At 44.3% G+C, this 26,243-nt stretch overlaps 1 protein-coding gene across 1 annotated transcript in view; it reads right to left on the bottom strand.

Moving 5' to 3' along the window:
* Positions 1 to 26,243, bottom strand: part of MEGF11 (multiple EGF like domains 11) — a 714,010-nt gene that overhangs the window by 99,017 nt on the left and 588,750 nt on the right. Inside the window, exons 16-17 of the mRNA XM_068273562.1 lie at positions 22,558 to 22,686; positions 11,973 to 12,101 (exon numbers count right to left, since the gene is read on the bottom strand). Coding sequence (XP_068129663.1) covers positions 11,973 to 12,101; positions 22,558 to 22,686 — 258 coding nt within the window. The remainder of the gene's footprint in view (positions 1 to 11,972; positions 12,102 to 22,557; positions 22,687 to 26,243) is intronic.

The following is a 26,243-nucleotide window of genomic DNA, read 5'->3' on the forward strand; positions in this document are numbered from 1 at the left end:
TTCAAAACCTTTAGAACGAATTATTGGAACTCAAATTGGTTTGCGTTTAGAGGCTGTAATTTCTGCAAAAGGAGGATCTATTAAATATTGATTTCATTTCTTTTTTTGTGGTGCCCATATTTATGCACCTGCCTAATTTTGTTTATACAATTATTGTGCACTTTCTGTAAATCCAATAAACTTAATTTCACTTCTCAAATATCACTGTGTGTGTCTCCTACATCATATATTTAACTGACATGTTTTATCATAACAACCAATGATTTATACAGTACAATCATGATGATTAACAAGGTTGACCAAATTTTTGCATCTCATTGTATCTATATTCAGGCAGTACCTGTTTGGCTCACCTTACTCCTGCATGTCATTTATTCAGCTATACCACTGTAAATTGGTTAAAGAGACACTGAAGCGGAAAAAAAATGATGATATTATGATTTGTATGTGTAGCACAGCTAAGAAATAAAACATTAAGATCAGATACATCAGTGTAATTGTTTCCAGTACAGGAAGAGTTGAGAAACTCCAGTTGTTATCTCTACGCAAACAAGCCATTAAGCTCTCCGACTAAGTTAAGGTAGCCATACACTGGTCGATTTGCCATCAGATTCGACCAATGGACAGATCCCTATCTGATCGAATCTGATCAGAGAGGGATCGTATGGCTACCTTTACTGCAAACAGATTGTGAACCGATTTCAGCCTGAAACCGTTCACAATCTGTTGTGGTGGTGGTGGTGCTGCCGCCGCTCCCCCGCCCGCATACATTACCTGCTCCGCCGGCGCGACTCCAGTCCCCAGGTCACCGCTGCTCCGTCTCCGCTCTGGTCTTCGGCCCCGGCATGCTTTACTTCTTCCTGCCCGGCAGGAAGTTTAAACAGTAGAGCGCCCTCTACTGTTTAAACTTCCTGCCGGGCAGGAGGAACTGAAGCATGCCGGAGACCAGCGCGGACACGGAGCAACGGTGACCGGGTGTAGACGTGCCGGCGGAGCGATCGACGCTAATTTTCCGCACGGAGCGATCGACAGGATTGGCCGAAAAGGATCGAAATTCAGCGTGTAGCGCGAACGATTGGCAGCAGATTCGATCCCAGTGATCGAATCTGCTGTCGAAACGGCGGCGAATCGGGCCAGTGTATGGCCACCTTTAGTCCTGGAGAGGGCTGTTATCTGACTTTTATTATCTCAACTGTTCCTGGACTATTTACTTTTCCTCTGCTAGAGGAGAGGTCATTACTTCACAGACTGCTCTGAAAGACTCATTTTTAATGCTGAGTGTTGTGTAATGTGCACATATTATAGAATGATGCAATGTTAGAAAAAACCTATATACCTGAAAATAAAAGTATGAGAATATTTTCTTTGCTGCTAATCTTCTAGTAATTATTCATAGTACACAACCAATTCACTATATCATATTTTTTTTTTCGCTTCAGTGTCTCTTTAAATACTGTTGAAATAAAATAGGTGGAATCATTTCCTGAGACGCCAGAAGGGGGCAGCACACTCCTCTAATAGCTGACTCTCATAGCAGACTCATACATGCTCCTGCTCCCTTGTATGTATGCTGTAGAGTTCACTGCAAGCAGCAAAAGGCAGGTCGGAGGGTGATCATTGTTACTGCATTAGAGAGAAAACGACTTATTAAAGGAAATAATAGCTCTTTCCAGAAGCAAGCTGCACTGGCTCTTACTGTGACAATAATGTAAGTAAAAACATTTCATTCTCTATAATGCAAAATCTATTAAGGCCGTCTCCAATTTACCAAGTCCGGCTTAGTACAGGATTAAAAGCTCCCGAAAGGTGCACTCTCTGCGTGATTTGTTTGGTTAATTATGCAATCAGAAGGAACAAAATATTAAGCTTCATAAAGTATTATATGTGCAGTATTCATCTCTATGGATGTAAAGCTCTGTACAGAAATACCGGTAAGTCAGGGTCACAAAAATGTTAGATTTAGGTAATAATTGCTCACAAATTCAGGAAATCATATACAGGTTGTCCCCGGTTAACAAACGAGATAGGGACTGTAGGTTCGTTCTTAACCTGAATCTGTTCTTAAGTTGGAACACTGTGCCATCTCTGTCCCCTGTACCTCTTCTGTGCCCCCCTGTGCCTCCAGTGCCCCCCTCTGTGTCACCTCTGCCCTCTGCACCTGCTTATACAAGTTTAAAAGCTTGCCTGGCTGTCCTGCTGATCCTCTGACTAATAATTTTAGCCATTGACCCTGAAAAAGCATGTAGATGAGATGATAGTTTCAGGTTTAGGATGGGACTCACACTCTATGGCGATGCAGCTTTTTCAAATTTTTAATAACATTTTTTTTCAATACATTTCCACGCAATTTAAATTTTGGCCACAGGAAGTGAGCACTAGAGAGTCTTACTTCCTGCTTGGGTTGATGCCATAAGGGAGATTACCGTGCATTACCATGGTAATCCCTGAATGCTATTTTTAGTGTTGCAGTGTGATACGCTCATTTCTTTTCGGGACAAACTAGACTTTTTTTTGGATGCTTTTTTTCCACAAGAATTATTTTATTTCCTAACCGTAGTGGTTAAACCAAACAACAGCACAGACGTTTTCTAAACATTTTACAGTAACAACATCAGGAAACATTTTGAAAAAATTCCTGCATACAATAGAGTAAGGGCTGGTTCACACGGGCTTCTGTCGAGCTTTTGCTCGGCGCCACGTTCAAACGCCAGCTTCTGAAGGCTTTTGGGAAGCCTTCAAGGCTAGTTGTTCGGATCCCTACACTTGTTTCCCAGTGTTTACCGCCTCTGAAAGCAACATGTTGCTTTCGAGAAGAGACGCAATTCCAGGATCAACCGCCAGGCTTTCACGAAAGCCTGCAAAACTTGTCCCGAATGCTCCCATTCACTTGAATGGGACATCGGAAGATCCCAAAAAACGTTTCGTCTAAACGCTGGAGGTAAACGCCGGAAAGCATCTGTGTGAACCAGCCCTTACTCAGCAGTCTTAGCTACTTAGCAGTCAAGCACTAACACCATCACCATAAGTGTAACGTTAGCCAGGAATACCGGAATACCGGTCTGTCACAAGAGAAATTACTAGTGAATTATGTTTTCCAGTATATTTTTGTTTGTTTTGAAGTACTGAGGATAGATTATAATTTATTATGATTATGATTTATCTTTCCTTATCTGCCCAGTGGGTGGGCTTTTTAAATAGTCACTGTCAGAAATGCCTAGAGTGAGGCTTTAAAGCCTCATACATACGCTTGATTAAAGTCGGCTGAGTCGGCTGATGATGACCACCTGAGCTGTTAATCAGGTGTGTGTACAGAAGCGTTAGATCCCCGACCTCCAAGCAGCAAGCAATCTGCCCAGCTGTAACAAGTACGTTTTTTCCAGAGTAAAATGAGCCATAAATTACTTTTCTCCTATGTTGCTGTCACTTGAAGTAGGTAGTAGAAATCTGACAGAAGCGACAGGTTTTGGACTAGTCCATCTCTTCATAGGGATTCTCAGCAAGGCTTATATATTTCCTAAAAAGGATTTAAACAATGATGCTGGCCAGCTTCCCTGCTCGCTACACAGTTTTTTGGCAGTTGACAGAGCAACTGTCATTCACTAAGTGCTTTTGAAAATAAGTAAGTCCCTGAGAATCCCTATGAAGAGATGGACTAGTCCAAAACCTGTCACTTCTGTCAGATTTCTACTACCTGCTGTAAGTGACAGCAACATAGGAGAAAAGTAATTTATGGCTCATTTTACTCTGGAAAAAAACGTACTTCTTATTTGTACATTTGCACATATTTTAAATTTTTTGCCATAGTGCCCCTTTAAATTCAATAAAATGGGGGCTGCAGGTGCCAGTAGAAGCCCCAGGTAAGGGACACTTTTTGGTTTTCTTTAAAGAGAACCCGAGGTGTGTTTAAAGAATGTTATCTGCATACAGAGGCTGGATCTGCCTATACAGCCCAGCCTCTGTTGCTATCCCAAACCCCCCTAAGGTCTCCCTGCACTCTGCAATCCCCCATAAATCACAGCCGTGCTGTGAGGCTGTGTTTACATCTGTAATGTTAGTCTCGGCTGCTCCCCCGCCTCCTGCATAGCTGCGGTCCCTGCCCCCATCCCTTCCCTCCAATCAGCAGGGAGGGAAGGGATGCAGGCAGGGACCAGAGTTCTGCAGGAGGCGGGGAGAGCAGCAGACTAACACTATAGAGATAAACACATCCCGCTCTGACAAGCTGTTTGTCAGCAGCGTGGCTGTGATTTATGAGGGATTGCAGAGTGCAGGGGGACCTTAGGGGGGTTTGGGATAGCAACAGAGGCTGGGCTGTACAGGCAGATCCAGCCTCTGTATGCAGATAACATTCTTCAAACCCACCTCGGGTTCTCTTTAAGGCCCACAGAACCCCTATAATGCAATTTTTTTTCTCCATAACAGTGCATTGTGAAAAGCTTCAGTTTTTTCAGCCTGTGGTGTGAAAGAGGCCATAGGGAAACATGGCACATCAGTTGTCCTTTCAGTTATAACTGACAGCAACTGATATAGTATAAAAAGAACTTGAGGGACCTTTTACACTTAATCAGTCGCTCTCATTTATAACTGAAAGGACAACCGATTTTCAAAGTAATTCCCATGTTTTCTTATGGCTTATTTCCTACTATACGCATTTTACCTGAAAGCTTTTTCACAATGCATTGCTATGGAAAGGTATAGTGTATAGTTAAGGAGGCCTTTAACACTATATGCTGAAAAACTGATGCATTGAAACTTTAATTAGCAGTGCATTGTAAAAAAAAGCTTTCAGTTAAAATGTGTATACTGTAGTGTGAACTGAGCCATAGGAAAACATGGGATTTGAGCGCAATTCACACTGAGGTGGTGTGGTAAATTTACCGCACCCCACTGCAGCCTAATGTTAATCTATGGGGGAGTTCACACTCCCCATGTTCGCTGCGCTGGAAGTGCCCTATCTAATGCGATTCAATACCTGCGTTACCACGCAGCTCTGACGCCAGTCATGTAAGTCCATAGTAACGTGCGTTATTTTAATAAACTTGCTTTGCGCATGCACAGAAGCGTATTTTAGAAATATGCTTTTGCGCAAGTCATCTATTGCCGAACAGGAAGTAAGTGTCACTTCCTGTTTGGCCAGATGCCAGGGATTACCGTGTACTAACGTGGTAATACCTGAAGGCCTATTTTTGGTGGTGCGGTGCAACCACCGTACCACCAGTCTGCAGAGTGAAGCCAGCCTGAAAATTAGCAACTTGTTATAGTGTAAAAGGACCGGTTTACATTACCAAGATGTAAACTCTGTGTTGCCTGTTTAATATAGTTTAGCAGCTCTGTCTTGCAGAAGAGAGTGTATTTCAACAGGCTCATACATTACACCTGTCCACCAGCTGCATGACAGGTCGGATATTCTGTATATTTTGTGCAACTGAAGCTGTAATTCGTTTATATGCCAATTCTAATCTTACTTGTTAAAACTGAGGGCACATATGACAAGTTATGAGTGAAGTCACCAGAAGACAGGATAGGGTTGCCCAGTGTGAAGTCATTTCACCTGAATTTCTACTGAAGGGAACAGAGAGGAAAGAAAAACTAACAGCAAACATATGTACTTGTTTTGATGTTTCCTGCATGATCCTGACTGACACGTGAAGAGCAGGAGGGAAATCTCCTACAGGTTCATGGGAACTGAGATTCCTCTTATATTCAGCTCAGGTATGACAAGCTAAAGAACAGATGCCCTACAAAAGGATTTTTAAGTCTTGCACATACTGTACATATGATAAATAGGACCATGGTGGCTACAATACAATACGCTGCTATGGAAATTCTTTCTGAAATGTATGTCGTCTGTAAAATCAAAGAGGTAACATTTGTTGGGAATAATTTTGAAAACCTAACTGAAAGGGTTACTGAATTCCTGACAGACTCAGATTGAAAACAAATGCCCCTCCATTCAGTGGGAAAACAAATATATATTTTTACGTGTAGTAGAAGACCTTTTCTACAGTGTAATAGTTATAGCTAAATGTAAGCTTATTGTCTTATTTGCTTTATTTCTGAGGCAGCTGTTAATAGCAATGGGACAGGTACCTTCAGAAAACAAAGTGCATTTAAAAATCTGCTTGTTAAAATGACGTTGCCAATAGTTAGAATAACTTATAATAACTTAGAATAAACTTAGAATAAATAACTTAGAATAAATATAATCTATATATATAATAGACTAAGTGCCTCAACCTTCAAACAAGAAGAAGAAGTACTTTGCATGAGAAAATTTATGCGTGCTCAAACACCAAGTTTAAGGCCTCTTTTCCACGGACTTTTGAGCTGTGTGCTCAGCAAGCAGTTACCAGACAGCAGTGAGCAGATACCAGGCAGCAACAAGCAGTTACCAGGCAGCAGCAAGCAGTTATCAGGCAGCAGTGAGCAGATACCAGGCAGCAACAAGCAGTTACCAGGCAGCAGCAAGCAGTTACCAGGCAGCAGTGAGCAGATACCAGGCAGCAAGAAGCAGTTACCAGGCAGCAGCAAGCAGTTACCAGGCAGCAGTGAGCAGATACTAGGCAGCAACAAGCAGTTACCAGGCAGCAACAAGCAGTTACCAGGCAGCAACAAGCAGTTACCAGGCAGCAGTGAGCAGATACCAGGCAGCAGCAAGCAGTTACCAGGCAGCAGCAAGCAGTTACCAGGCAGCAGCGAGCAGTTACCAGGCAGCAGTGAGCAGTTACCAGGCAGCAGTGAGCAGTTGTGAGAGTTTGAGAGCCATTTCCTTGCCTATTCACAGTCCATGGAAAAGAGGCCTTACCCTAGCAAGTCTAAAATTGCAAATCTGGCCTAATTGGCTATTCATGAGGCAATGCTCATGCAAATGCATGCACAAACCAATACCACAAAGCAGTCACCCTGCTACATGCTACATTAGCACTATCCGGCTTAGTGCACACCAGAGCGGTTCGGCAGCGTTTTGCGATCCACTTGCGGCTGCGGATATGCTTGGGTAATGTATTTCAATGGGCTGGTGCACACCAGAGCGGGAGGCGTTTTGCTGAAACGCATACTCCCGAGGTGAGGCATTTTTTGGATTGCGGAGGCGTTTCTGCCTCCAATGTAAAGTATAGGAAAAACGCAAACCGCTCTGAAAAACGGCAGTTCAGAGCGGTTTTGCAGGCGTTTTTGTTACAGAAGCTGTTCAGTAACAGCTTTACTGTAACAATATATGAAATCTACTACACCAAAAACGCTTTACAAAACCGCAAAATGCTAGGTGAAATGCTACAGAAAAATAAGAAAAAGCGTTTCAAAATCTGCTAGCATTTTGCGGATCTGCTAGCAGTTTTTGGTGTGCTCCAGGCCTCCAGGAGCGCCACGGGGAGGATTCCCAATGCCCCCTTTTTATACAACTGGGGGGACCGCAGGGTCCCAGGCTCTCTCACTGCCTGGAAACCACAGCGGCACCCCGGAGGGGGAGGCTGGGTGGCGTGGACGACCCCCCCCCAAGTGTGGCCAGCGCCGGGGAGAGCCGTCTGCACCCACCTCCCAATATTAAAAACAGGCACTTACCTTCACGTCTATTGCGTTCTGCTACATGCGCATTAATTTGGGGGCACCACATGAGAAAGGAGAGAAGCATGGGTCACCCCGAGCTTTAGAGCTCAGGGCTGGCTCACATACAGCACTCCAGGGGGGGGGGGGGGGGATGGAGGACAGGCGCATTCACTCCGGGGTTCACACCACTGGAGCAAGCCATCCACCACCTGCCTCCAAAGGATACAAACTGCACAAAATGCTTTCCATGAGAAAATTAATGCGCATGTAGCAGAACCCAATGGACGTTAAGGTAAGTGGCTGTTTTTAATATTAGGAGGTGGGTGCGGACGGCTCTCCCCAGCGCTGGCCACGCTTGGGGGGGGGGGGGGGGCGGCTGCGCCACCCAGCCTCCCACTCCGGGGTGCCGCTGTGGTTCCCAGGCAGCGAGAGAGCACTTTGCAGTATTGGTTTTTTGACCCTGCATAGTTTGGCATGCGAAAGCAAATGCATATTTGCATGAGCATTGCCTCATGAATAGCCAATTAGGCCAGATTTGGAAAGCCAGACTTGCTAGGGTTAAACTTGGTGTTTGAGCACGCAAAATTTTTCTCATGGAAAGCATTTTTTGCAGTTGTATCCTTTGGAGGCAGGTGGTGGATGGCTTGCTCTGGTGGTGTGAGCCCTGGAGTGAGTTGTCTGCGCCTGTCCTCCCCCCACCCCGGAGTGTTGTATGTGAGCCAGCCCTGAGCTCTAAAGCTCGGGGTGACCCATGTTTCACTCCTTTCTCATGTGGTGCCCCCAAGTTAATGTGCATGTTGCAGAACGCAATGGACTTTAAGGTAAGTGCCTGTTTTTAATATTGGGAGGTGGGTGCGGATGGCTCTCACCGGCGCTGACCCCACTTGGGGGGGGGGGGGGTGCAGCTGCGCCACCCAGCCTCCCCCTCCGGGGTGCCGCTGTGGTTCCAAGGCAGTAAGAGAGCCTGGGACCCCGCAGTCCCCCAGTTGTATGGGGGCATTCGGAATCCTCCCCGTGGCGCTCCTGGATAGTGCTAATGTAGCATGAACTAATACCCGCAGGGCGATCGCTTTGCGGTATTGGTTTTTGGACCCTGCATAGTTTGGCGTGCGAAAGCAAATGCATATTTGCATGAGCATTGCCTCATGAATAGCCAATTAGGCCGGATTTGCAAAGCCAGACTTGCTAGGGTTAAACTTGGTGTTTGAGCACGCATACATTTTCTCATGGAAAGCCTACTTCTTCTTGCTTCAAGGTTGAGGCACGTACTCTATTAGATAGATAGATGCGGCGTATGCTACGACGCGGGTTGGCTAGTAACTATAATTAGAATAAAAGAGTTCCATTACCAGATGCCAAACCCTAACTCCCCCTCCCAACGTAAAGCCCTATCTACACCTAACCCTTCCCCCCTCCCAAAGCAAACCCCTATGTATTCAACTATCCTCCCCCTCCCCCCCAAAAAACCCTTCCTATACACCTAGCCCTAACCTCCTTGCTTTGACTATTATCTCTATCCTCGCCCTACTCTGTCCCCTAACATTAACCCTCCTAACACCAATCTTAACTCTATCCTATCGCATTATTGCACTATCTAGTGCTGTACTGTATAATAGCCAGGACCCAGTGCCAATATCTGGATATCGGCTTTATTACAGTGAAGCCATGGTGCCGATATACAAAGCTTGGGTATTAAACAGCTGAGCCCCAGCACCTACTGTATATCTGGAGATTAGTTATATACTGGCTGAATAATGGCGCCAGTATACGGAGGTTTGGTATTTGGCACCCCTGTCGCATATACTGTAGGCTTTATAGCCGATGCCTGGTTTATTCTATTTAGTGGTGCGTTCATTTTAACTTCTTGGAAAATAACAACTGCTGTATGTACTACAGATACATTGTGGGGCTGAGCAACGCCTGCCACAGACACAGAGATCTGGTGGAAGAAAATTAAACCATATATTATTTTCTAACAAAGCTGGATGAAACCATACGCAATCATTGCAGCTGAGTCTATGTTTCTATAGCAATATATCTATAGTATATATAAGTTTAAAAAGCGTAACTGCCTACAGGTTTTTTTAAGCAAGCCAATGTGTATTTCTTCTAGCAATTTAAAGCATCACCAGAGTTATTATCAATAACTAGTTACATTTCTGTCCCCATTATTAAGAAAACTACAATGCACTGACATATGTCAGCATCAGATTGTATGGTTGTAGATGAAAACCTGCCATACTCCATTTGGAAGAGAATGATTCACATATCACACTCACTACAAAGCTTTAAACAGCAACAACATTTAATGAGTTGCGCCCATTTGTAAAGCCCATGTAACACTGCGCACATTACCGCCCTCATCGAACTGTATGAGCGGTTGCTGTGGGCTGCTGCAGAGCACAGTTTTTTGTGCCTTCATTTTTTTGATGACTCCGATCAAAGAAGTATAAGGCCAGGTACCAGTGATGATTGCTTCTATGCTTAGTTTAATCCAATAAGGTACATAATAGCAAAGGAGTAAATAGACGGACTGACAGCCGTTTCACAGGTCTTCGTCACAGGCCAAACCTTTGTGTCATTATTTTTGATGACAAATGAAGAGGAAGGTAGACACAAAACACAAGTGATTAGTCACATGCTCAGTAGTAATGGTCATGTCTGGGAAAACTCATGGAGAAGCATGTGATCAGCTGATCAATTTGCAAAGCTCGGATTTGCTGTGATCACATACTGCTTTAGCACATGATTTGAGTAGCAGAATCAGAGACTTGCATATCTATCACCTGACCAAACTGATCACATGCTTCTCCATGAGTTCTCCTAGACGTGACCATCACTAATGCTCAGGAGCAGTAAGTGGCATCCTTTCATAGCAGAGCATTGCTTGTCCCACACAAGTTGTAGCAAAGCAACTAAGAACAGGACCGGAGATTTTCGGTGCAGCCGGTGCCACCAAAGACTGTAATAGGAACATAACGGGGTAAAGAGGCGCCCTCTTTACACATGTTGTGTTAATCTACCTCCCCTTGTACTCGGAGAGAGGAGGAAGATACGGTCTAAGGTGGCTTCGCCACTGTTAGTACCGTTTTTTATTTTTTTCCAAGTGTGCCCCCACCTGGCATCCAGCTGTTCCTAGAGGTCCCCGAGTGGAGACAGGCTTGTTTTCTCCACTTGCTTCATATTGTTGGTTGACCTTTTCATGCAACCCACCTTTGTGAGTATACTTTCGACCCTTTCCTTTCCTTTCCTCGACAAACCAAGTGAGATACTGAAAAGATAGAAGACCGAGAGCCCAATATAGTGTAGTATGTATTAGTGGGGGATGGGAATAATGAAAGTAAGTAATATACTCACAAGTCAGGGTTGCCAAAGCGCAACCACTGAAAACGCAGGTGGGGAGAACAAGCCTGTCCCCACTCAGGAATAAAACGTCGCTCTCTGTGGATAGAAGAATCGTAGGGCAGAACACCCTTCCACCAAGGGTGGACTTCTGGATACGTCAAGATGTGCAGAGGCGCCGAAAGAGTAAAAATGGCTAAAACGTTAAAATGTTATGGTCGCGGTGGTGGACCGGCCGACCATCAACGGACAACAAGGCTGTTGTTTCACAATAAATACAAAATTTATTTAGATAGCTCCCAGCGAATAGTCGCAACGCGTTTCACGGGCATCAGCCCGCTTCCTCAGGCAATAGGGGGCAGGAGCAACAACACTGAAAATGACAGAGATACATAGCTAGCATCAGCATACATACTGTGTGTGTTACATAGTACAGAGTTAGTAATACAGAGTTAGTAACTCTGTACTATGTAACACACACAGTATGTATGCTGATGCTAGCTATGTATCTCTGTCATTTTCAGTGTTGTTGCTCCTGCCCCCTATTGCCTGAGGAAGCGGGCTGATGCCCGTGAAACGCGTTGCGACTATTCGCTGGGAGCTATCTAAATAAATTTTGTATTTATTGTGAAACAACAGCCTTGTTGTCCGTTGATGGTCGGCCGGTCCACCACCGCGACCATAACATTTTAACGTTTTAGCCATTTTTACTCTTTCGGCGCCTCTGCACATCTTGACGTATCAAGTGAGATACTGCACTATTGGGCTTCCGTTGTCTCTGTGAAAGTACGCCTAAAGTGATGCTAAGGCAGTAATTTGGGCACCAACAAAAGATGGAGCCCAAATTACTATAAAAGAAGCATAATTCAGCAACCTGGAGAGGGAATAGTTAACTAGCGCTGCCTGGGCTTTTGCAGGAGCAGGGTGAGCTCTTAATCAGCTGTTCCATGCGCCCACATTTTCCCGCTGCTTAATTATATGTATGCAGTTGTAGAGTTTCCCTTTGTCAAAACTTTAAGCAATAGGTTATTTAAGTGATTCAGAGGAAATAAACAGCAGAGAGTAACGTCACAGATAAGTGTTCTTACTTTGTGTACAGTACAGCCCTGTCCATCCAGACGTGCATTTACATTCCCCATCATACGCACTGCACTCTGCATCATTGTGACAGTTACAGGTGTGGATGCAGTCTGGACCCCAAAGACCTGGTGGACATTCTGTTAAAAAAACAACACAAAGCGGGATTAATGGTAGCAATTATATCATAGTTATTTAAAGTTAACTCTACACTAGACATACAGTGGTGTGAAAAACTATTTGCCCCCTTCCTGATTTCGTATTCTTTTGCATGTTTGTCACACTTAAATGTTTCTGCTTATCAAAAACCGTTAACTATTAGTCAAAGATAACATAATTGAACACAAAATGCAGTTTTAAATGATGGTTTTTATTATTTAGTGAGAAAAAAACCTCAAAACCTACATGGCCCTGTGTGAAAAAGAAATTGCCCCCTGAACCTAATAACTGGTTGGGCCATCTTTAGCAGCAATAACTGCAATCAAGTGTTTGCGATAACTTGCAACGAGTCTTTTACAGCGCTCTGGAGGAATTTTGGCCCACTCATCTTTGCAGAATTGTTGTAATTCAGCTTTATTTGAGTGTTTTCTAGCATGAACCGCCTTTTTAAGGTCATGCCACAACATCTCAATAGGATTCAGGTCAGGACTTTGACTAGGCCACTCCAAAGTCTTCATTTTGTGGTTCTTCAGCCATTCAGAGATGAATTTGCTGCAGTGTTTTGGGTCATTGTCCTGCTGCAGCACCTAAGATCACTTCAGCTTGAGTTGACGAACAGATGGCCGGACATTCTCCTTCAGGATTTTTTGGTAGACAGTAGAATTCATGGTTCCATCTATCACAGCAAGCCTTCCAGGTCCTGAAGCAGCAAAACAACCCCAGACCATCACACTACCACCACCATATTTTACTGTTGGTATGATGTTCTTTTGCTGAAATGCTGTGTTACTTCTACGCCAGATGTAACGGGTCACGCACCTTCCAAAAAGTTAAACTTTTGTCTCGTCGGTCCACAAGGTATTTTCCCAAAAGTCTTGGCAATCATTGATATGATTTTTAGCAAAATTGAGACAAGCCTTAATTTTCTTTTTGCTTAAAAGTGGTTTGCGCCTTGGATATCTGCCATGCAGGCCGTTTTTGCCCAGTGTCTTTCTTATGGTGGAGTCGTGAACACTGACCTTAATTGAGGCAAGTGAGGCCTGCAGTTCTTTAGATGTTGTCCTGGGGTCTTTTGTGGTCTCTCGGATGAGTTTTCTCTGCGCTCTTGGGGTAATTTTGGTCGGCCGGCCACTCCTGGGAAGGTTCATCACTGTTCCATGTTTTTGCCATTTGTGGATAATGGCTCTCACTGTGGTTCACTGAAGTCCCAAAGCTTTAGAAATGGCTTTATAACCTTTACCAGACTGATAGATCTCAATTACAGTACTTTTGTTCTCATTTGTTCCTGAATTTCTTTGGATCTTGGCATGATGTCTAGCTTTTGAGGCACTTTTGGTCTACTTCTCAGTATCAGATAGCTCCTATTTAAGTGATTTCTTGATTGAAATAGATGTGGCAGTAATTAGGCCTGGGGGTGACTACAGAAATTGAACTCAGGTGTGATAAACCACAGTTAAGTTATTTTTTAACAAGGGGGGCAATCACTTTTTCACACAGGGCCATGTAGATTTGGAGTTTTTTTTCTCACTAAATAATAAAAACCATCATTTAAAACTGCATTTTGTGTTCAATTATGTTATCTTTGACTAATAGTTAACGGTTTTTGATGAGCAGAAACATTTAAGTGTGACAAACATGCAAAAGAATAAGAAATCAGGAAGGGGGCAAATAGTTTTTCACACCACTGTATGTCTCGATTGTAATAGCTGGCGAGGTGAATCATCTAGGTGATTATTACGTGTACATAAAAAAAGGGCGTCGGGAAAAAAGGGCGTGGGATGTAAACGATAAGCAGTAATACCGTTTATAAAAATATTGTGTTGTATTTCGTTTACAAATAATGTTTTACAAATGTATAAATCATTAAATAATATGTATGAAATCGGCAATTGTGAAAACGTTAATCTTCCCTTTTTCAAAAGTGAAACTTATAATTAGGTTTGTTAAAAAAACGATAATATATGTTTATTCGTTATAATTGTATATTATTGTGAATAACCTTCATTTATCATTTCTTCTTATAATAAAATCTGAAAATATTGTTTATAACGACGATATAAATATAACTACGTTCGTAATAAGTGTTGTAAAACATTAGTAAGTATTACTAAAATTTTACTAAAACTATACCTAACCCTACTTTCACACAGAACCCTCCCTGTACCTATCACTAACCCCTAGACCCCCCTGGTGGTGCCTACCCCTAAGACCCCCCTGGTGGTTCCTAACCCTAAGACCCCCCTGATGGTGCCTAACCCTAAGACCCCCCTGGTGGTGCCTAACCACCCCCCTGGTGGTGCCTAACCCTAACCACCCCCCTGGTGGTGCCTAACCCTAACCAACCCCCTGGTGGTGTATATTGTACTGTAACTATACCTAATATAAAAAAACAAGGAGTGCTCTATAGTGAATTAACATAAAACAGGCTTTAATCGCAAATATTGAGGGTACTCACAAGATGAACAGTTAAACTCGCTTGTCAGCGGTGAGGCCAACCGCTTCTCTATCTGGCAGTGAGTGCGTGCGCGCTGTGGCCAGCAGCGCGATCTCCGATGGTGTGGGAGCTCGTCTTTCCGGGAGTAGGCGGGGCCAAGAGTCAGCGTGCGTGTGACGTCATGACGCGTTTCGGCGCTCTCCACCTTCGTCAGATGACGAAGGCACAGAGCGCCGAAACGCGTCCTAACGTCACACGCAATGCACTATACAGTACTTTTGATTCCCTGGTATTGGAGCAGCACAGAGCCTAACATACAACTAGAGACAAAGAATCTGTGGAAGTGTTTTGTGTGACTTTGGCTGAGAGCGCAAGGATTTTTCTTCTTTGGTTTGTAACTATACCTAACCCTACTCTCACACAGAACCCTCCCTGTACCTATCCCTAACCCCTAGACCCCCATGGTGGTGCCTAACCCTAAGACCCCCCTGGTGGTGCCTAACCCTAAGACCCCCCCTGGTGGGGCCTAACCCTAACCACCCCCCTGGTGGTGCCTAACCCTAACCACCCCCCTGGTGGTGCCTAACCCTAAGACCCCCCTGGTGGGGCCTAACCCTAACCACCCCCCTTACTGATCGCTTTATTATGTGGATAATAATGTTTTACAAACATTAAGGAATAAAAATGTTAAATCATTTTATTGTGTTGATAATAATGTTTTACAAATAGTGACTGTAAAAAATATATTGCAATTTACGTTACGTATTGAACGCTTTATTTTGTGAATAATAATGTTTTACAAACAGTAAGGGATAACATTTTAAATAATGTTTTTGTTAAATACGATAAATATGTTTAGTATTTTTATAAACGTTATTCGTTACGGGTGCATTTTCTAAAATTAAATCATCACATGCACGGTTATAAAACATTAAAAATCTCCGGGCGCCGTTTGTAAAACGTTAATAATCCCCGGCACCCTTTTTTCCTGTTCGGCGCCCATTAAACGGTATTTATTATGGGAGTGAATGGTGGCGCCCTTTTTGTCCACTAGCTGTCGGCGCCCTTTTTTCCCGTTACCGATTATTACTGGCTTTGTATATTTCTCGGGGTCAGAGAAGAAACGTCACCAGAGAAAATCTTTGTCACCAACCACCCAAACTATCAGATGTTGTAGTAATGTTCCTTTATAACTAGGGATGGTCAATGAGGTGTAAATAGTTCTGACTAAGTCCAGTATTATTCAAATTTTGCATGCAACTTTGAAAAGGACCAATCATATCCTGGTAAAGTGGCATTTGACTGGTCCCTTTTCAAGCTGTGTAAATTTGCATACAGCTTTGTATATTCCTGCATCAACTTAGAATTATTTGATTTCATTCACCATCTCTATTTATGACACCTTCTATATTGTGGAGCAAAGTTGTCAGCACTCAGTTGTCGAATTAATAATCTATATCTTTATTCGATCATCGTTAAAAGGTACAACAGCACAATAGCTGACGTATTTCTGACTTCTGACTTTTCTGAGTCCTTAGTCGTAGTATCTACGACTAAGAACCCATCAGGGTCGGAAATGCGTCAGATCTTGTGCTGCCATGTACCACTGTTGTACCTTTCAATGATGATCGAATAAAGATATGGATTTTTAATACGATGAAGGAGTGTGGACAACTTTGCTTCATATGGTCGTTAGGAGTAGTGTTCCTGTCTCCTGCACCCTTCTACACACAGCACAGCGATATGTGGTGAGGTGGAGCAGTTTCTTTTTCTTTTTCCACTTCTATAAGATGGAATATACAAATTATTAGGCTTTCCAGCTACAAGTGACATCTTGATGTTGGTTTAATGGTGGAAGAATAAAGACACAAACTACTTGGATGAAATTTGGACTGAATATTAAAATCACAGATATTGCTATTCATACCAATATAATCACAATGTCATGATCATATGACACTAGCTTGCCAAGTGGGGGAGGCCCAAGGACTTAGTTTGGACAACAGCATGGGGCTCGGGCAGGTAAGGTACACTATCTAAAAACTCCATTACTCTGAGCTGGGTGTATTTGTAAGGAAATGTACAGTTCAACTCTTTTACTGGCATCAGAGATGAGACTAGAAAACGGCCTTTCTTCACCGAATGCCCGTAAATTTTCAGATATGATGAGTTTACATCACATAGCAAGCAAACAGGTCATTCATAGTAAGTTTTTGGAGCATATAAATTTTGCTAGCAGGGGAGATGAACAGCTGATGATGTGCAGCAGGGTACGTGCACAGCACTCATACAACATCTGAATTTGTAGAAAACAGTAGATGAGACAGTGTCCTAAAGCGCACGTTTATTCCAGCATGGTGGAAGACTACAGTGGTCATCAGTGGGGATAAACAGTGTGGCCTGACAGCTGTTTCACAGCTTTATTTGTTACCGCTTTGTCAGAGGTCCATACATCACCATGTAAAGGCCCCTGACAAATCGGTAATACACCGAAACAGCCGTCAGGCCACTCTGATCATCTTCACCGTTGGCCACTGTATCTTTTACCCAGTTGCAACAAAGGTGCGTTTTAGGACAATGTGCCTCATCTACTCTTTGCTATAAATTTTGAGAGTACTTTTTGGTTATTTGTTAATCTATTTCTAATTGTATTAACTTGCAGAAACTGTCCTGCTTTCCTGTTTAATTTACCAGCTCACAAATCATGTTACCCGACAGGTAGAATTAGCTCCATAAATTCATAAAAGCAGAAATGGGCTTCATATAGTTTTAAATATCTGTATTGGTCTGGAGCAACCAATCACAGTCATGCTTCCATTCTCCAGTGCAGAATAAGATTCTGGCTGGCCCAGATCTCATTCTCCAGCGCTGGATAAGAGTCTGGCTGGCCCAGATCTCATTCTCCAGTGCAGGAAGAGTCTGACTGGCCTAGATCTCATTCTCCAGAGCAGGATAATCTGGCTGGCCCCGATCTCTTTCTCCAGAGCAGGATAGTCTGACTGGCCCCGATCTGATTCTCCAGAGCAGGATAAGAGTCTGGCTGGCCCAGATCTCATTTTCCAGAGCAGGATAAGAGTCTGACTGGCGCAGATCTCATTCTCCAGTGCAGGATAAGAATCTGGCTGGCCTATATCTCATTCTCCAGTGCAGGAAAAGAATCTGGCTGGCGCAGATCTCATTCTCCAGTGCAGGATAAAGGCAGCCATACACTGGTCGATTATGCCACCAGATCGACAAGCAGATAGATCCCTCTGTGATCGAATCTGATCAAAGAGGGGTCAATTGGCTGCCTACACTGCAAACAGATTTTGAATTGATTTCACTATGAAATCGATTCACAATCTGTGGCGCTGCCGCCTGCATACATTACCTCATCCGGCCGGCACGAGTCCCCCAGTCTCCGCTGTCACTACTCTGCTCTGGGCTCCAGCTTACTCTTTAAACTTCCCCCGACAGGAAGTAAGTGAAGCCAGCCGGAGCCCAGCGTGGAAAAGGGACCACGGGGACACGCGCCGGCGCAACAGGCAATGTATTGCCGCTAGCGACGGTCGTCGGACATTCCAACGTCGCTATCGCCGCACTCCTGACCCGCCGGCGATCGAGCAAAATTTTCCATGCGGACAGATCGCCGGGATCGATCGTTTTGGGCGGAAATCGGTAGAACGGTCAGCGTTTGCACACCGATTTCACAGCAGATTCGATCACAATGATCGAATCTGCTGTCTATCTACGGTAAATCGGGCAAGTGTATGGGCACCTTAAGAGTCTGTCTGGCCCAGATCTCATTCTCCAGTGCAGGATAAGAATCTGGCCGGCCCAGATCTCATTCTCCAGTGCAGGATAAGAGTCTGACGGGTCAGATCTCATTCTCCAGAGCAGGATAAGAGTCTGACTGGCCAGATCTCATTCTCCAGAGCAGGATAAGAGTCTGACTGGCCCAGATCTCATTCTCCAGTGCAGGATAAGAGTCTAATGGGCCCAATCTCAATCTCCAGTGCAGGATAAGAGTCTGACTGGCCCAGATCTCATTCTCCAGTGCAGGATAAGAATCTGGCTGGCCCCGATCTCATTCTCCAGTGCAGGATAAGAGTCTGACGGGCCAGATCTCATTCTCCAGTGCAGGATAAGAGTCTGACTGGCCCAGATCTCATTCTCCAGTGCAGGATAAGAATCTGGCCGGCCCAGATCTCATTCTCCAGTGCAGGATAAGAGTCTGACGGGTCAGATCTCATTCTCCAGAGCAGGATAAGAGTCTGACTGGCCAGATCTCATTCTCCAGAGCAGGATTAGAGTCTGACTGGCCCAGATCTCATTCTCCAGTGCAGGATAAGAATCTGGCCGGCCCAGATCTCATTCTCCAGAGCAGGATAAGAGTCTGACTGGCCAGATCTCATTCTCCAGAGCAGGATAAGAGTCTGACTGGCCCAGATCTCATTCTCCAGTGCAGGATAAGAGTCTAACGGGCCCAATCTCAATCTCCAGTGCAGGATAAGAGTCTGACTGGCCCAGATCTCATTCTCCAGTGCAGGATAAGAATCTGGCTGGCCCCGATCTCATTCTCCAGTGCAGGATAAGAGTCTGACGGGCCAGATCTCATTCTCCAGTGCAGGATAAGAGTCTGACTGGCCCAGATCTCATTCTCCAGTGCAGGATAAGAATCTGGCCGGCCCAGATCTCATTCTCCAGTGCAGGATAAGAGTCTGACGGGTCAGATCTCATTCTCCAGAGCAGGATAAGAGTCTGACTGGCCAGATCTCATTCTCCAGAGCAGGATAAGAGTCTGACTGGCCCAGATCTCATTCTCCAGTGCAGGATAAGAGTCTGACGGGCCCAATCTCAATCTCCAGTGCAGGATAAGAGTCTGACTGGCCCAGATCTCATTCTCCAGTGCAGGATAAGAATCTGGCTGGCCCCGATCTCATTCTCCAGTGCAGGATAAGAGTCTGACGGGCCAAATCTCATTCTCCAGTGCAGGATAAGAGTCTGACTGGCCCAGATCTCATTCTCCAGTGCAGGATAAGAATCTGGCCGGCCCAGATCTCATTCTCCAGTGCAGGATAAGAGTCTGACGGGTCAGATCTCATTCTCCAGAGCAGGATAAGAGTCTGACTGGCCCAGATCTCATTCTCCAGTGCAGGATAAGAGTCTGACGGGCCCAATCTCAATCTCCAGTGCAGGATAAGAGTCTGACTGGCCCAGATCTCATTCTCCAGTGCAGGATAAGAATCTGGCTGGCCCCGATCTCATTCTCCAGTGCAGGATAAGAGTCTGACGGGCCAGATCTCATTCTCCAGTGCAGGATAAGAGTCTGACTGGCCCAGATCTCATTCTCAAGTGCAGGATAAGAGTCTGACTGGCCCAGATCTCATTCTCCAGTGCAGGATAAGAGTCTGATGGGCCAGATCTCTTTCTCCAGAGCAGGATAAAAGTCTGACTTGCCCAGATCTCATTCTCCAGTGCAGGATAAGAATCTGGCTGGCCAGATCTCATTCTCCAGAGCAGGATAAGAGTCTGACTGGCCTGCATACATTACCTCATCCGGCCGGCACGAGTCCCCCGGTCTCCGCTGTCACTACTCTGCTCTGGGCTCCAGCTTACTGTTTAAACTTCCCCCGACAGGAAGTAAGTGAAGCCAGCCGGAGCCCAGCGTGGAAAAGGGACCACGGGGACACGCGCCGGCGCAACAGGCAATGTATTGCCGCTAGCGACGGTCATCGGACATTCCAACGTCGCTATCGCCGCACTCCTGACCCGCCGGCGATCGAGCAAAATTTTCCATGCGGACAGATCGCCGGGATCGATCGTTTTGGGCGGAAATCGGTAGAACGGTCAGCGTTTGCACACCGATTTCACAGCAGATTCGATCACAATGATCGAATCTGCTGTCTATCTACGGTAAATCGGGCAAGTGTATGGGCACCTTAAGAGTCTGTCTGGCCCAGATCTCATTCTCCAGTGCAGGATAAGAATCTGGCCGGCCCAGATCTCATTCTCCAGTGCAGGATAAGAGTCTGACGGGCCAGATCTCATTCTCCAGAGCAGGATAAGAGCCTGACTGGCCAGATCTCATTCTCCAGAGCAGGATAAGAGTCTGACTGGCCCAGATCTCATTCTCCAGTGCAGGATAAGAGTCTGACGGGCCCAATCTCATTCTCCAGTGCAGGATAAGAGTCTGACTGGCCCAGATATCATTCTCCAGTGCAGGATAAGAATCTGGCTGGCCCCGATCTCATTCTCCAGTGCAGGATAAGAGTCTGACGGGCCAGATCTCATTCTCCAGTGCAGGATAAGAGTCTGACTGGCCCAGATCTCATTCTCCAGTGCAGGATAAGAGTCTGACTGGCCCAGATCTCATTCTCCAGTGCAGGATAAGAGTCTGATGGGCCAGATCTCTTTCTCCAGAGCAGGATAAGAGTCTGACTTGCCCAGATCTCATTCTCCAGTGCAGGATAAGAATCTGGCTGGCCCAGATCTCATTCTCCAGTGCAGGATAAGAGTCTGACGGGCCAGATCTCATTCTCCAGTGCAGGATAAGAGTCTGACTGACCCAGATCTCATTCTCCAGTGCAGGATAAGAATCTGGCTGGCCCAGATCTCATTCTCCAGTGCAGGATAAGAGTCTGGCGGGCCCAGATCTCATTCTCCAGTGCAGGTTTTGAACCTGACTGATTGCGGAGAGGCAAAGCAAATGTTTGTTATGAAGAGCACATTGAAAAACAACACTGATAATACCTCTCTGCTAAATCTGTCTGATTCTACCTATTTTGGAAGAAATACTGCGCCAGCGTGAAGAATCTGCAGGGAAAGGACGCAAGATAAGGAAGCTTATGACTTTGTCCCTGGCCGCCACTAACAGAAATATTATTATTATGTAAGTAAATTGATGCAGTCAGGAGGAGGTCAGCATTTTATATTACATAACAAATAATCTAATTGTATGATTAGACAGGCTATGCTGGCATTTCAGCAATAAAATATATTAACATGGGGTATTTTATGTCAAGGCTATCAATATATAAGCACACACTGAGGAATCTGTTGTGTATGAGGAAATCTGCTGCACATACATGCTGGCTCCAATACATAGAAGTAACAAAGAAAGAACAATGGGGTGATTCAATTGACAAATGCAATATACACATATTGCAACTAATAACTCAAACATGAGAGCTGAACAGAGGATGGCGGCTGTTTCACACTTGGGCACTTTTCATCGCTTTGCTGCTCGCCGGTGATCAGGAAAGCGCTGTTGCTAATGTATCCCTATGGGATCACTGCAGGGTTTGTGATTTGCATAGTTCGCAAACGTGCTGCATGCAGCAAAGCACTGCATGCAGCACGTTTGCGAACTATGCAAATGTAATTCTTATTCTGTTGAACGGGAATCACAATGCAAATTGCAGCAAAATTGTGATGGAAAATTGCGTTTTGCGTTCGTGGTGGGGACTAGCCCTAACAGGTGATGTTATAGACTGAAAGGTTAGGTTCACAGTGGCCAGCTGCATAATGCATGCTTTATGAGTGTGAATTGCAATGGAGAATGGACATAGGGCTCGATTCACAAAGCGGTGCTAACCCAGTTAGAGACTTTAGGCGTAATAACCATTGCACCACGCTGGTGAAAAGCCAGTTTAGGCGTGATAAGTTTAGGCATGATAAGTTTAGATAAGTTTAGATCGCGCGCAAAGTCCCGCACGCAAAGCAGTGCCATTAAACTCTATGCAAAGTGCACTAGACTTTGTTAGCGCAAAACTTTTGATCAGCTGTGCACTGTGGTGCTAACCCAGTTGGTGCTATAGTTATCACGCCTAAACTTATCACACCTAAACTTATCACGCCTAAACTTATCACCCCTAAACTTATCACGCCTAAACTGAGTTTATAAACTGAGTCATGTGATCTCTTGGCAATGACTTCTAAAACCCAAAAAGGAAGTACCAATAAAAAGGAATCTGCAAAGTGGGAAATATTTGATGTATAGGTTTGTGAGAAGGTGCATTTACCATCTGAGCAGTCGCTGCCGATCCAGCCGGGATAGCACTGACATGAGCCATCAATGGGGTTACAGGTTGCATTGTTGCTGCATATACAGAGTTCTGAGCAGCCCCTTCCATACCTCCCTGCCGGGCACACTGTATAAAAAAGAAAGGTAGACATCATGTCACAATAGTATGATGAGTGAATCAGCAGACCATCACAAGCCAAGCCAACAGCACTTCTATGTACAATTCACTGTGATCAAGAACAGCTCTAATCCACACATCCCATGAAAACGGATTGGAACCTCCTGTATATACATGCATAGTTAGGGAGAAGTGCAGTTATGGGCCGTCAAACAGCTATGGCATGCAGTGCTTCTGTTGTGTCAAGCACCATCCAGCACTGATCTGCTCTAATTGTGGAGAAGTAATATGGGAACAGCTGAAGCAACATCCTCACCAGTGACATAATCTGGGCCTTGGATACATGAAAGAAATGTTACAGCTGCGTAGCAATCCCTGCAATCTCAGATCCACAGGTTCTAATAATCTAGTCATACCCAGAGTCCACCTGAAAACTTTTGGTCCCAGACCCTTCTGTCATGCTGCTCCTACACTATAGTACTCCGTACCTCAGCAGACCAGGACAGCTCCATCTCTGGAGGTGTTTAACTCCAGACTGAAAACCCATCTACGCAGTTTCGCATTTGCAGAAATATAATTTTTGTAGTGTTAAATGTTAATTCTTCATCCTACTACCAATTACTGAATCTGAGAGAGCCTAAGCGCTTTGAGTCCTATGGGAGAAAAGCGCTATAGAAAATGTATTGTTATGTTGCAAACAATTGAACAACCCCTATACGCAGTTTTCTGTGTAAACTTTGAAAAGTTGCAACTTTTAGCTGGTTTATGGAAGCCATAATAAAAAAAGCACACCACATCAAAATTTAAGGAGAGTTTTCTGCCGTTGCTTGTGAGATCTGTCTAATTGGAATGTATACTGGAATCCTCCTGCTTCTACCACAGTATACACCGTAGCATAGCTGAGTGAAGGCTGCATGTGTGTGTGGTATTGAGTGAGACATGCAATATGCTGTAGATCAGGAACACTCCCACGGGATTGCCTAGACCAGGGTTAACTGCCCACATTATATGCCATATTTGGTTGCATGGTGGGTGGGGGGGAGGGGGCAATGCTAGCTCTGTGATACTAGCCATACTGTGGGCAGTTCTTATGGGTATATCATATTTTTTGTAGCCAAAGTTGTTTGTACTTAAATTGGACCTTAACTCTTGCACAGGGCAGAAAGAAAACATAGAGAAATGCACTCTGTATGCAAGAATTTAGAGAGTTTAGCCTGTCTAATTCCCTCCCATCTGTGTCTAACTCTGCTGTGTCAGCTGACTGCCATGGCAGAGCAGCTAATTGGTAAACACAGGATGTTAGCAATATGTCTGCTTCCATGAAAGCAGGAAGTAGACACACTGCAGATTTATTGCAGGATTTGTATCAGCTGTAACTAAGAAATGTTTTTCTGTAAAGGTTATTATGCTGTTGCATATGTTTTAGAGCAGAAAGGAAGTTTTGGGTTCAGGTCCGCTTTAAGAGATCCCGTAGTGCAGTCATCTGTTACTTTTTGTATGGAAATAGATATTTTGATAAGTTAGAAAATAAGTAAACACGGTCAATAACATGGTAATAATTTTGATTACATGTAAATTTGATGCAAAATTATGCAGTTTGGAAATAGGTCAGCCAGCTAAATATTATTTTGTTTGGTCCACTTCCAGGCTGCATACATTTGCATTAAAAAATAACAAAATCTGCATCAACCTGGAACTATTAGCATGTACCAATAACTGACCATCTCTAGACATAAGTAGAGACAGATTATTTTTATTACAACTTCAAGGATATGCAATTTATGTGTAAAGGCAACAGAATGTCTGGGCTCTGTCTGGAAGAAGCCACTATACGAAACTGCATGTTGGACCTCTCTTTGTTAAAACAGCAGCCATTTGATTGTCCAATGACAGGGGGTGTCAGTCAACAGTTCTGCAAGTGGTTCTAAGTAAATATACGCAAATGATTTAATATTTTCGAGTTAGATGAAAAACAACTACTGTATCAATAAAGCAAACTTGAAGTGAGAGGGGTATGGAGTCTGACTGTTAGGATCCCTCCTGTAGCGTGTTCTGTCCGTTGCAGTGGAGCTGCAAATGGACAGTTCTGGCTTATCTGCTTGCATTCGGTTGTGCATTCGCAATAAGTCTCTTTGTCATTTGCAATCGCTCTGCAGTTCTGGGCAGCTCAGGATGCTGTCATCATTCCACCAATTGCTAGTTGCAGCTAAGCTGCGGCCAGATAGCCCCGGATTTCCTGCATGCATGTTGTTACATAATTCTGCATGTATTTCTTATGGGAATCCTTTGCATTCACAGCCAGCTAGCAAATGGTAATTAAGCCAGCTAAGGATTGAGTGATTACCGTTCAGCTGTGTGGAAATTTGCATGCTTGCATCCATTGGCTGATGCCGGTTTAAAAGTCTGCCTCCCATTTTAGACCCTGCTCGTCATAGCAGTCAGTACACTGGTCTGCTGGGCACCTTGTTGCTCTGTATAGTTCTGTTATTGTAGTTCTATGCGACCTTATTACTTGTGCTTTAGCTAGTTTCTTGATAAATATATATGCAGACTTGCTAATCTATATTTATCCGTTAGTTGAGCCGTTTGTTATTTTTCTTATTATTGTGTATTGCCTAGTTCCATGCTTGATGGACGTTCGCTGCATCCACGGTGGGTCAGTGAAGTCCATTATCCAGATAGCTTGGATTCTGCCATCACCACGTTGGTGACTAGTAGTATTCCTGCTACTCTAGTTTCTGGGAACGTAACTATAGGCTGCAGTTGCTATTAGTTACGTTCTATCCTGTAGTCTTGCCTGGGTGGATGCTTGCTGGTGACTGTTGTTAGCCTGCTTGCTCTGCTTCTGTGGATGTGACTGTAAGCTGCGGTTGCTACTAGTTATGCCCCAATCTATAGTTCAGTCTTGTACCTGTCTGAATGCTTGCTATCGCTAAGGCAGCGCAACATCGCACTGCGCTGCCATTATGTTTTATTTGTAGAGATATTGGAAGCCCAGAACTGCAGTTGCTCTGGGCAGCCTGTGTAGCCTCCTCCATTATTCAGCTACCAGCCTTGTTGCTCTGGGTGGTCAAAGTATAACCCCCAAGCATTACACTGACATTTATTTCCTTTGAAACAATGCAAATTGTCTGGCTATCCTCTACTTAGCTGCATGCTTGTTTCACGTGTGTGATTCAGACACTACAGAAGCCAGAAAAATCAGAAGCATGCCAGGCAACTGGTATTGTTTAAAAGGAAATAAAAATGGCAGCCTCCATATTCCTTTCACTCCAGGTGTCCTTTAAACCTCTTTCCTGGCATCTAAAATGCTTTCTTTGGTGGTCAGGACATTAATAAGGAAAAAGGTTATAGATCGGTGGGCACCTTCGCTATGGTATATTTTAGGCTCAGATTACAGTTAGATTCCATTACAAATTATTTAATGCCTGAGCAGAATCCTTTTAGAATGATATTAAATTCAACGTTCTAAAGTGCAAACTGCCGTCCAATTTTAAAACACTACATGTTGAACAATCAGCAGTGTTGTTGCAGAGCTGAAACAGGAATTCTAAATGTGGCCGCTG

Source organism: Hyperolius riggenbachi, chromosome 3, assembly GCF_040937935.1.
Source record: "Hyperolius riggenbachi isolate aHypRig1 chromosome 3, aHypRig1.pri, whole genome shotgun sequence".
NCBI lineage: Eukaryota > Metazoa > Chordata > Amphibia > Anura > Hyperoliidae > Hyperolius > Hyperolius riggenbachi.